We start from the raw sequence: 12,854 nt of genomic DNA, 5'->3' as shown, positions 1-12,854 counted from the left end.
GAGTTGCTGGAAGTGAAGTTCACTCAGAGAGCTTACGGTCCAAAGCCTTCATTCCTCAGTTAGAGAAATGATGCTCAGAGAGGGGAGGTGATCTGGTCAGAGTGGCAGAGCAGAGCTGAACCTAGAATCCAGGTTTCTTCATTTCCATAAAAATTTCTGTTTGGCACTTTGTCCATCAGAAATCTTAGAAGAGGAAGTGAAAACCTTAGAGAAAAGCAGAGTTGCTCCAAGAGAAGTTGGGTGGAGGCTCAGCTGCTGCCCTGGAGGGGCCCCTCGAGTTAGAGATGCCCCCTGGAGCTGTGGTGGGGTGAGCAGGGACCCCAGGACAGGTGAAGGTACCATGGAACCTTCTCTGTCCTCAGAGCCACTCAAACCACATGACCTGGCCGAAGCTCACACCTTTGGAAAAATAATGAGGGCTGGTCACTAATGGGCCTTTGAGAGTTGTCACCACTTGTCAATAATTATAGAGCTTTAATGGGGCTAATTCAGAGAAAATCAAGCTCAAGCCCTTGTTGGCTCCTCTAAGGCTGAGCGTCTCCCCACTCTGGCTGATGCGGGCTGACGGGGCCACATGACCTTGGCTTGCACCTGGCCTCTCCTGCCCTCCACGCCCTTGGGAATAGGAATTTGGTCCTGATTTTTTTAAGAAAAATGTCTGCCTTGCACATAGTTAAAAATGGACCACAGAAAAGTATCAAGCCTGAACCAAAAGCATTTCATAGTTGGGGAAACTGAGGCACTGAACTAGGCACTGCAGGCGGTGCCAAGAGGAATGAATCATATGACCCCCCTGCTTCCCAGCAGCTTAGAGGCAGAGGTTTAGGAGTTTCCTAAATTGACTGATTCCCTTGCTTCAAATATTTGGAAGATGCCTTCCAAACGCCATCTCGCCTCCTTGGTGTAGCATTCAAGGCCTCTGTGACATAACCTCCTCGGCCTCCCCTCCAGCCTCTCCCCCGACCCTAGCCACTTGACCCCTCCTGGGCTGTGCTTCCCAGGCCTCTGCACCCGTGTGTGTGGCAGTCCCTGGGCCAGGAGCATGTTTCCTCTCTTCCTTCCTCTTAGCCTGGGGGCCCCCTGTACCTCAGAGCTCCAAAAAGCTCCGGAGTTCTGAGCTTTTGCTTCCCTGTCCCCACTGCCAGCCACCCCTTTGTCTTTGTTTTCGAGAACCCCTTGACACTAGAGGAAGTCTCGGGCATTTTTGCCTTTCCGTGCCCAGCACTGTGCCCAACACATGGTTGGTTGTAATGCTGAGTGAATAAAAATACACAGAAAGGGCTGGGCAGAACACAGGGAGGGCCAATGAAGGGCTGGACTCCGAGGAAGGGGAATGAACAGCCAGCGGGGGCCAGGAAATGCCCTGAGCTGAGGAGGGCCTTTGGGGCAGACCCAATAGCCATTCCACCACTTTGTCCTTGCCCCAGACCTCCATGGGGGTCAGGGGAGGCTGAGCCCTGACCCAGCCCCCCGTGTGACCCAGGCAGTGCATGGGATACACTTCTGTCCAAAGAGACAGGAGGACAGGGCTTCTGGGGACTTCTGGGAGAGGTTTCCTTGATCTTAAACTGAGTCATGAGGGTAAAACAGACTCTTGCCAAATTGAGGACCTTACTGTTGTACATGATGCCTGGACCTGCAGCAGCCACTTTGGACCATGAGGGAGACCAGTCTTAGAGGAAAAGGGGATGGCCAAGGGGAAAAACAGACAGAATCACCATCCCTGCTAATGCCAACAAGCTGCTTAGTCAATCCATGCTGATGCAGCACGTCCTCAGAATTTTTTTTTTTATGAAAATGAATCAGCTATCCTCATGGTTCCAGCCACTGTGAGTCAGTTTTCTGTTACTTGCCACCCAAAACCTTCTAGACACTACAGCTTTGAAGAGTGAACTGGGTTTCACTGGTAGGAATCAGGCAGGAGGATGTCTCAGGGAGGGGAGTAACACGTTCAGGGGGTGGGGAGCATAGGGTGCAGCTGGGGGGCAGCGAGCAGCGGGGGCCAGTTTAGCCAGAGTGCACTGTGGGTAACGGGGAGTGGAGAGCGCTGCGGGTGCTGCTAAAGCGGGCATCTCACTGCATTTTCTCCCTATCATCCATTCCTCAATTAGTTCTATTTGGAACACGTGTGTTCTGCGCTTGAGTCTTGAAGTGACTTAATGAAGGGTGGGATTTAAAGAGGTGGGGGGAGAAAGGCCGAGTCGATGAACAGCACTTCACTCTTGGCCTTGCACAACAGAGCAACCGCCCTAATTTCTTTTTGTCAGAACAGAGATAATCCAATAATTAGGACAGCAAATAGCATAACCCTGGCTCAAGCCGTAATGAACCATCTGGCTTGAATCATTTAGGCTTATTCTAGGGATCTGGTTGTCAGAGCTGAGGGGGGTCACGGCTTGAGGTGGCTGGGTGGGGGGCAGGCCCCGCCCCAGATCCTGGTCCCCCGCAGGCAGGAGCCAAGACTTCTGTGCGCCCCAGCCTGGGCTGTCTGCTCAACTGGTGGATGCAAGCCCAGGATGCTTGAAAGGAGTGAGTTGGCCCCAGCCGGGCTCAGCTCAGCCCCACACCCTCCTTCTCAGGTCTTCTCTGGGTCCTCTTTCCACCATTTCATTGGTGAGAGGGGGGTGGCCAGCAGTGAGACTGCTTACCCAGTGTGACTCTGTCCCCTGCCAGGACATGTGGCCTCCCTGAGGCCAGGGTCCAGCCTTGTTGTCTTTGCACTTCTTTCTGTGGCTAGGACAGTGCTCCATGAAAGATGGCTGATTTGAGGCATTGGAGATGGGGCAGCTGGCCCCAGATTTGGACTTTCTGGTCCCTTCCTTGCCTGTGAGTTCAGGGACAGCCAAAAGAAATGACCAGATTTCTCACCTCTTGGCTGTTCGTCACCCAGAGGGCCCTCAGTGGTGCCAGAGGGTGGCCTGAAGCTCAAGCAGGAGCCCTGCCCTGCTCTGCTCACTCCCTAGGCACAGCAGAAAAAATGCTGGAAATGGCAGCAACTTCCCCACCCCTTCTTCTTTGGATTCAGGGCAGGCGAAGGGTTGACTCAGGCCTCAGTTAGGGCCCGCCTAGAAGCCCCCTGAGCTGTGTACAGGGTGCGAGGAGCTGGGGGCGGGCATAAACGCTGCGGCCCAATTTTCCCACGCCGCAGGAAAGTTGTGGCAGAGAACCGCTCCATAGCCCCCATGCCCGGGCACAGGGCCTCAAAACGCCAGGCTGTGCTCCAGGCCTCGGATCAACAGCACAGCTGGCAGTTTCCCTACATAGGCCCCGGGCTCTGACTCACGGCTGCGGTGGGCCCCCTCCAGCCCCTCCTCCCAGGCTCCCCAGGTAGGGCAAGAGGGGTCTGCGCTCTGGAATGGCGCAGGTAACACCCCACCTTCAGCTTCCAGAGGCATATTTTATGCCCGGCGGGCGGGTGAGCGCCCGAGCCTGGCCCAGGGGCGCAGGGGAAGCGACCTGGCCGGCCTTGGTGAAGCCAGCCGGGGACCCTCATAGGGGCCACAATGCGGGCAGGCTCGGGGCTTGATGCTGCTTTTCCGGGTCTGCGAGTGATGCGGCTAAGGAAGGACTGGGGGCCCTGCGCACAGCGTCCCCGCCACCCACACCCAGCGCAAATGGATTCCGCGTGGGACCGCGACCTCCTCCCGCCTCAGTTTCCCCGCCAGTCCCGGGCCGGGTGGGGCAGGCACCCTCAGGAACGGGAAAAGGCGCCAGGATCACCGGCCGGCAGGGCCCCGAACGCCGGGACCCTGGCGCTTGCCGGCTCCCCGGGGCTCCCGGCTCAGCCCTGGGAAGGAGGGGCACCGGCCGGGGGCCCCTCCCGCCGGGGAAAGCGGGTGTAACAGGTGGGCGAGGTCGGCGGCCCCAGCGAGCGCCGCGGCGGGGTCCACGGACACGGGAGGAGGAATCGCCAAGGTTTTTCCAAAGGACAAGCGGCCCCGCGGTCCTTCTGGTCCTCGGCCCGCGCGCCAGTAAAGCCGCCGGGCACTGCGGGCCGCCGGGCCCACCGGGGAGGCCGGCGCCGTCCCAGCCGCGTACCCTCTTCTCAGCCCGCCTCAGTCCCGACCCTCGGCCGCGGGGCCCGCCCGGAGCGGGCTCGCCGGGTGGGGAGCGACCGCGCGGCGGGCAGCAACTGGTGTCTCCCCGGGGCGCTGCTCCTCCCTTCCCGGGAACAAAAGCCGCCGCCCGCGCCGGAGCTCCCGGCGGGCGGGCCGAGAGGGGGCGCGGCACGGACGCCGGGGTGGCCGGCCCCGGGAATGGGACACCCCCAGGGGGCGCCCCCAAACTTCCCACCGCTCCAGTGTGGATGGCGGGTCTCCCCGGCGCGTGGGGAGCGCACAGAGCCGGCGAGGTGGGCGGGGGGAGGGGGTGTGCCGGGGAGAAACCGCAGACGAGCGGGGACCCGGGGGGCGGCGAGGCCGGGGGAGGCGGTGAGAGCCGCGGGCGGGCGAGGGGCCGAGGGGTCGGCGGGCTGGAAACTTACTGCAGTCGTCGGACTCGTAGCCGTCGGCGTCCGCTTCGTCCTCGGGCGGCTTGGCGGGTGGCCGGGCCGGGCCGGGGCCGGGGCCGGGGCCCGGGCTGGCGCCGTAGGCTCCGAAGAGCTGGTCCACATCCTCGTCGTCGTCGCGGGCGCCGTCGGAGGGGCTGCGGCGGCCCGCGCTGGCCGCGGCCGGGCGGGCGGGGGCCTCCGGGGGCGCCGCGGTGCGGGGCCCGGCGGCCGGGGGCAGGCCGCGCGGGAAGCGGGGGAAGTAGTCGGAGATCTGCTTGATGGGCCGGATGGGGCCGGGGCACACGTCGATGGCCATATGCTCCTGGATGCTGATGGTCGCCTTCTCCCCGCGCCGCCGGAGGGTCATGCAGGCAGCGCGGCCCCGCCTGGGCGCGGCCGGGCCCGGCGCGGCCCCAGCCCCGGGGCGGCTCAGCGGACCCCGCGGGGCGCGGCGGGGGCTGCGGGCATGGCCGGCGGTGCCCCCGGACGGCCCTGAGGCGGCTGCTGCCTGCTCGGCGGCGGCCGGCGCGAGTGAGTGCCAGGGACCGGCAGGCAGGGGGCGGGCCCAGCCCGCGTCACCCGGTAGCAACCAAGCAGTGTGAGTGTGCGGGCTGCGCGGGCGGGCGCGGAGCGGAGCGAGCGGCGCCACACTCCCTGGCACTCACACCGGCGCGCACGCCGGCCCGGGACCCCGCGCGCGCGCACATGGGCGGGCAGGGCCACCGGGCGGCCTCCCACTCACGCACACCGGCAGGACAAGCGGGGAGCGGAGCAGGGACCCACAGGCTGCGCACTTGCACATTCCCAAGCATGCCAGTAAAGACTGGGCTCCTTTCACTCTCACAGGACACACACAGGTGTACAAGGACCCTCCAAGCACACACAGATGTGTGCAGAGACACTTGGGTTCAGTGACTACTTGCTCACACCTGCAGGACACGCAAATACCTGCACACAGAGAGTTGGCCACAGATGTGTGAACATCCTCATCCCCAACACACACACACACACCTAACGAGACACAAACATACACCCACAGAAGTGATCAAGGCTGTAGGGACACAGTTCCCCAAGTCCCCAAAGATGTCTAGCAGGACACACAAATTTACACATACCCCCAAAAAACGATCAAGCATACTCAGGACACAGCACCCATTCCCCCACCCCCAGCAGGACACACAGCCACGCTCAAGGGGTGGGGGACAGGCTGCTCACTTGCTAGCAGGGTGGGTGCATCCTCAGCTGTGCAAGGACATTGCTGGCCCAGTCTGCTCACACTTCCTCTCTCAGCTCATGCACACTCCCTAACCTCGCATCGGTCCCGTACTTGGCCAGTGATGGGGTTGAAGGCTCCAGCAACGCCCCCTACCCCACTCCCCCCTGCCCAGGGCTGCCCTGTGGTCCCCTAACAATGCAGATCCCAGGCAGAAAGACCATTGGCCAGAGCTGTGGGGGGCGGGGGGGCGGGCGGGGAGTGGGCAGCGGGGCCTGGGCAGAGGAGACCTTCCCAGTGAATGACAGAGTAGGCAGAGCCGGACAAACAGGGAATGGCTTGCCCACCTGCCCAGGCCTCACACATGGTGGGATAAACTAAACAAACCCGAGACAGCCCAGTCTGGCTGCTGTCTTTCTGGGAACAGAGCTCCGTTGGGAATGGCTGCCACTTAGACAGGTGTGTTCCCGGAATGCCTTGTGCATATACCAAATCCTATTTACTCTCTGGCTTCTACGGATGTGACAGATACACTTATCTTCTTGGCTGAGTTCCCTCCGTGAGTCTGAATGAGGGGACCCAAGCACTATAATCCCTGTGGAGGGTTAGGTTGCAGAGAGGAGCGAGAGAAGGGCTTGCCTTCATCACTTCTGGCTGCCTAATTCCGGGCAGGTCGTTTGAGACATTTAGGAAACTAAACCTCAGTTTTCTCATCTGTGAAATGGGGCTGATTCCAATGTCGCAGCATTGTGGTGGGGCCCCGCCCAGCAGAGAGCATGGCAGGTAGGAGGTACTCAACAGAGTAGGTGAAATGGTGGCGAACCATGTGCTGCCTTGTGGTCAATTCTGAACTGGGTGGTGACAATCATTACCCACCTTTGGAAAAACCACATTATACTGTGCCAGGAACATTCGCATCTGTCATCTCATCGGTCCTTTATGCCTCATGAAGTAGGCAGGGCAGACTGTTCCCATTTTGCAGGTGAGGAAACAAAGTCTCAAAATGAGAAAGTGACATTTTTCTCATGACAGCTGGCTGGCAGCAGAGCTCAGATTAGAACCCAGATGTCCTGATGTTTTTTTTCATGCTCCCACACCCTCCTTTCCCCTCCTGCCTCTGCAGAGCTCCAGCAGGTCAGAATGGAGCTGGAAACCTGGGTAAACCTTTGTTCCTCAAAGCTCCTCCTGGGGCTTCTTGGCTAGAGACAACCCAACAGAAGGGGAGGAGAAGGAGGGAGAGAGAAGCCCCTCCCTAGGGCCCCGGGAGTGACAGTGGAAATGAACCACTGACGGCAACTCCCTTAAGACAATCTGGGATCCTGTTGGGGAAAAAAATCGGCTCTTCCAAGAGTCAAAGGTCAGAGGAAGGACAAAAGAGCCTGTGAGGACAGCCTGACACAGTGGGTTTCTCATTTCCAGGAATGTTTAAGGGGATTAGAGCTTACACAGGTAGAGAGCGACTTTTTCTGTGCCAGAGGTAGCTGCATCACAAAGTGATTATGTAATGATACGGGGTATGAAAATGCAGGCACCAAACCATCATTTTATAATTCTTTCCCTTGAGGAGCAAGAGAGTATTGCCGTTGTCTTACAGATGGGGAAACTGAGGCTGCAGGCGGTCAAGTGACTAGCAAGAGGCAGACTGGGGACCGCCCTAGATGAGCTGACCCCTGACCCTCTGCTTTTTTAATGTCAGAGCCACACCCCTTTGTTCACTGGGGGCTGACCAGCTCCCTCCTGACTTTGACCTTCTGTGGGGTTATAGCTTCTTGGAGGATCCGCTCATGGCTGGCTCTCAGCTCTGCAGGAGAAGGCTCTGGGGAGAGTCTGGCAGAACCTGCAATTGAAAGCCAGTTTCCAAATGTGCGGTAGATGTGAGCCAACTTCCGGCAGGTGGCGGAGTTGAGGGACGCTCTGAGGTTTGAATGGTGCCGCTTGTGAGCCTTGCTTGGACAGACGAAGACCCCTTGGAGGGGTAGACATGGTGTTATTGTGGCAGATGTCCAGTTTCTAGAAAGAGGGTGGGCCTGAGAGTCACGCAGACGTGGATTCAAATGCCACTGTCCACCTCCTCCTAACTACAGATTATAACTTTGAGCAAGTTGCTTAAGTTTGGCCTCAGTCTCACCTGTGCAATGGAAAGGATACGAACTGCCTGGTGAGAATGAAATGTGGGATGGGATCTAACCTGCCTGGCACGGTGCCTGGTGTATAACAGGCACTCAAGGACTCGTAGTGACCCTGCCTTCCGGCTGTGAACCACCAGACTGCACCTGTGCCTGACTCAGTTTCTTTACCAGTTTGGTGCAGTTGGCTGCTCTCTCCCTGTCTGCCGTAAAGCCCAGATGAGGACACAGGGGAGAAAGTGCTTTGAGAAGCCAGCGTGTTCGCCCAGGCTGGGGCAGCCGGCCGGCATGTGTGGGGAGCTTTAAGCAGCTGGATGGGTCCAAACTGCACCCATCATATTGTTGCTGTTTGTTCTCAGCACCGAGGTGGGTGGCTCTGCAGCTCCACCAGCGCTTGGGAAAGTGAAGTGGGTAGAGTCTGCCCTCGGTCAGAGATCCTGTGTCCTCGCTTCTCCCCCACCTGCTTCCCCAGCAGAGTTGTGAGCCAGCTTCCCCCCCACCCCCCACCCAATTCCACACCCAGACCCTCTCAGATGTCCCTGCCCAACGAGGTAGACATGCATTCCTCAAAGGATGCTCCAGGCATCTGTACCGCCAGGTTGTCCATTAACAAAGCAGATTCCAGGCCCCTTCTCTCCCCCGCTGACTCAGGGCCATGCATCTTACAAAGCACCCCTGGATCATATTTATGCACAATGAAAGTTGAGATCATCGCTGGGTTGGAAGGTGCTAATGGTTTAATACAGTGACTCTCAACCTGTTTTGCTGCTTTCACACTGTTCACATGTGCAACACTTAATCGTCGATAACGTCTCCATGTTTAGTGATTCTTAACTGGGGAGGTGAGGGCCTGTCTTGGGGGTGGAGAGCGATGTTGGGATTTCTGGACAATTTGGCAAAGCCCCACTGAGGAGTTTGGTACACCCCACTTTGAGTGTTATGACCTCTATCCTGGCTGAGAACCACCAGTTACAGCCTTTCCTCCCAGCAGGTGACATGCATTTTATAGGAAATGACCTCTAAAATGCACTTGGTAAATGTCCTTGGTTGGCATCTCTGGCTGGTGTTTGTGTGCCTTGGAAGGAAGGGCCCTCCCTGGCCCTCGCTTAACCTGTGCCCCGGTTTCCAGCCTTCCCTGGTTGCTGGGGGCGCCCTCCCATGCGTGCGCATCGAGCCTTCTCTGCACTAACGGGCATTATTTAACCCAAGGAGGAGGCAGCGGAGGAATTCCAAGCACTGTTGCTGGATGATGGAGGGGGGCTTTCCAGAGTTCTTGTCCATTCATTTATTCATGAATTCACACTTCAACAAATATTTATTGAGCACCTACCCAGTAGCAGATCCCTTGCTGTGTTCTGCAGGGTGGCGGGGGCGGTGACAAATGAAACCCCACTTTGCTTTGGATTCCAGATGATGGACAGTGAAACCAGAAGGAGCGCTAGGAGCATCCGCCCCGGCAGCCCTGTCTGCCCCTTCGCACACACTGTGCTTCAGCCTGGAAGGCTTGATGGGCCGCTGACGTAAGCACACCAATTTAAGTGTTTGCAATGCAGCTTTGTGGCTGCTGAGAGGCAAACTTGATGTATTAAGTGATATTAAAAATGCAGCTATTTCAGATAATTTATTATGCACATCCTCATAAACACATTACACTTGTCACGGTACATTTACTAGCATTGGGCCTACCAGTGGGGGAAAGTTAACACTTACCTAATGATGCTGTTTTGCAGATGTCAAATGCTCCGGAGCTGCAGGGATGGATTAAATGGCCTAAATTGATGGTCATCTCCTTTCCCCCAGGCGACACCTGTCTAACCGTTTGCAGACCACAGGTGTGTGAGCCCCATCACCTCTAGTTTTTCAGATGAGGAAACTGAGGCCTAGAGAGCTGAAGGGCCAGGCCTGTGGTTACACAAGGCAGAACTGGATTTTACAGCCAGGTCTCTTGCACCCAGAGCCCCTGGAGAGCCCCCAGAGGCTAGGGGGAAGGACAGGGGCTCTGTCCCTTCAAGTGGACCAGGTCTGTGCTGCTAGGTTGGAGAGAGGCTCCCCTGCCATGAGGGACTTAGGCCAGGATCAAGCTGCCTCTGGCAGGGGATCAGATGCTGGGGTGGGGTGATGCCAGATCCTCGGGGAAGTGCCATAAGTAACCTGTAGGAAGAGGGGGGTGTGGTCTGAGAGTGGGGAGCAGCAGGGGATGAGAGGGTTTCCTCCTAAGAGGCCTGGGGACAGCTGGAGCCCAGGGTCTTGGATTGGGTAGTCATCAGGCCTGGCATGAATATCTCCCCATTTTAAATGGATTAGAATGAGCAGGAGTTCTCACCAGCAATTTTGAAACCCGGTGCCAACAGCTACAAATGTCCCGTCAAACTGCTTTGAATTGATGATGTTCCTCAGAAGCTAATAACAATGCAAGTGGCGCCTTCCAATTTTTAAAATCTTTTTTGTTATTTTTGTTTATTTATTTATTTTGTTGGTGGTGGTGATGGCGCCTTCCAGTTTTAACCCATTCCACTTTTAAAATTCATAAAATATCTCAGTCATACCAAAAAAAAAAAAGCCCTGGGTTATAATGCAAAGTACACCAGTACCTACTAGCTAGCGTGAAAATCACACAGCACAAATGCATGGGAAATCCTCCTCCATCCTGTTGCTTTCCCCAGAGGCAAGCACTATCTTGAATTTGATAATTATCTCCGTGCATTTATTTTTGCATTTGCTACATATGCATGCTTCTATAGACGATATATGGAATCATGTTTTAAAACTTTATATACATGGCATCATGCTGTGCGTCTCCTTATCCAGTTTGGTTTTTTGCTTACCGTTGTTTGTGAGATTGATTCCTGCTGGTACATGTGCCTGTACTTGGCTGGTACTTGTACATGTTACTCTGTAACATGCCATTATGTAAATACACCATAATTTATTTGTCCTTTTTCTAATTGGGGTCATTTAGGTCACTCCCCATGCTTTGCTATTATAAACATGCTACAGCGGATATTCCTATTTATCTCCTGCCGCATGTGTAGGAGAGTTTCTTTGGAGTTTCCTGGATGGGGAAATGCTACCCTAAAGGAATATGTTTCTTTAGCTTGTCAAGTTATGCCAAATGTCTGCCAAGTGGGTACAATCATTTCCATCCCCACCAGCCGTGTGTGAGAGGTTCAGTTCCTCCAGAGCCTCATCAACGCTTTTAAAGTTCTGCGAGCCTGAAAGGCATGAAAGGGTATCTTGTTTTTAATTTTTTCTTCTTGCCTCCGAGGTGCTGTTCCAATTCTGCCACTAAGGGCAGGTGTGTACTGTCAATAGATAAATGTGGAAAATTGAAAATTGAAGTTTGTAATAATAAAGGGCCAGCTAAATACATCACAAGCCATCCATTCAGTGGAATATTATGCAGCCACGAAAAAGGATCGGGCAGCTCTGTGTGCATTCATATGGAAGATATATTGCTAGTTTGATGCACTGAAGGTTTTTTCATCTCTAAGATTTGCTGTTAAATAAAAAAGCAAAAGGCATCAGATGGTGTACTCCCTTTGTGTATAAATGAGAGGATATATGCACACATGTATGTTTTATATATACCTCTGAAGAATAAACAGGAAACTGATAACAATGATTCATATGGAAAGGAAACTCGGGGACCAAGAAACTTTTCTGTGCTGTGTATTTTTTTTTCACCACAAACTTCTATTGACTATTTAAAAAATAATCCCACAGTAAAAATTTTAATTGCACCATTAAAAGATAAGTATTATTTGAAATGGTGCCCCTCTCTGAATCCCGAGCCCCTGAGGCATATCCTCATCCTGGCGCCATGGTGGAGTTGGTGGGAGATGGAGACAGGACGTAGGTTTTCCTGACAGAACTCTTCACGGGAGGGAACCACAGACTACCTGTGTCCTCCCCCGTGGCAGAGATGTCAGCTTCTGGGCAGGGCTACAGCCAGCTTCTACAGCCCCCGAGGGCTCCACCTTGGCTGGGTGCTGTGCGGGGCCCATCTTCATCCGCCTGGTGGTCTGGGTGCCCCCAGCAACTCTGAGCTTCCCTGACCCCCATGCTTCCTTCCTCTGATGGATTTGCTCTCAGCCCTGAACCCGCAGAAGTAGATTTTCCTACTTCTCTGTAGTCAAGGCCTCCTAGGACCTGGCCTCCCCCACCATGTCTCCCCAGCCTGGCCATCCTTCATCCCTTGGCAGTGGAGCCCCCCAAATCCCTTTGAGGCTCCCATCAACATGCCACGCCCTCACCCTCGCTGACACAGCCACCCCACCTCTGTGCCGATGCCCCTGCAGCACGTTCGCCTCTCAGGCCCTGGACTGCCCCGGGGCTGACCACCTCTCAGTGATGTCATCTCCTATGGCCACCCCCTACTTCCTAAATAACTTCCACCGCCCACTCGGGGGTGCAGGCAGGGTGGACAGCCAGACCCAGAAAGGGGCAGCCAGTCCACAGGGACAGAACAGCTTCTCCCACTGACCACATGGAGTGGCCCCGGGCCTCGGCCCCTCTCCTGCCCTCTAGCCCAGCCATCCCCACCTGTCCAGAACCTTCTAAGAGTCCCAGGGTCTGAGGAACAATTTGAAAATCATCAGTCCCCAAATAAAGCTCAAACTCTGCAGCCAAGACTAAACTGACATCCCTCAACACTGGTGATGTATGAACCAGTTTCCCAGCTGGGACCTGCACTTAAAAAGTGACCCACTGACATGACTCCCAGGGGTGTGGACCTTCCCGGCAACGTGGGACAGAAATCCTAGAATGAGCTGAGACTCAGCATCAAGGGATTGAGAAAACCTTCTCCACCAAAAGGGGGATGAGTGAAATGAGACAAAATAAAATGTCAGTGGCTGAGAGATTCCAAACAGAATCAAGAGCTTATCCTGGAGGTTATGCTTACACATTAAGTAGATATCACCTTGTTATTCAAGATGTGATGGAGAGGTTGGAGGGAACTGCCTGAAAATGTGGAGCTGTGCTCCGGTGGCCATGTTTCTTGAAGATAACCGTATGATGATATGGC

At 55.6% G+C, this 12,854-nt stretch overlaps 1 protein-coding gene across 1 annotated transcript in view; it reads right to left on the bottom strand.

The window, feature by feature from the left end:
• The window catches only part of DOC2B (double C2 domain beta), a 39,374-nt gene extending 34,504 nt beyond the window's left edge, over positions 1-4,870 (bottom strand). The window contains exon 1 of the mRNA XM_077165454.1: positions 4,484-4,870. Coding sequence (XP_077021569.1) covers positions 4,484-4,856 — 373 coding nt within the window. The 5' untranslated portion in view covers positions 4,857-4,870. The remainder of the gene's footprint in view (positions 1-4,483) is intronic.
• Positions 4,871-12,854: the final 7,984 nt, after the last annotated feature.

The sequence above is a fragment of the Tamandua tetradactyla genome, chromosome 6 (assembly GCF_023851605.1).
Source record: "Tamandua tetradactyla isolate mTamTet1 chromosome 6, mTamTet1.pri, whole genome shotgun sequence".
Classification (NCBI taxonomy): domain Eukaryota; kingdom Metazoa; phylum Chordata; class Mammalia; order Pilosa; family Myrmecophagidae; genus Tamandua; species Tamandua tetradactyla.
This window is presented reverse-complemented; position numbering and strand designations above follow the sequence as displayed.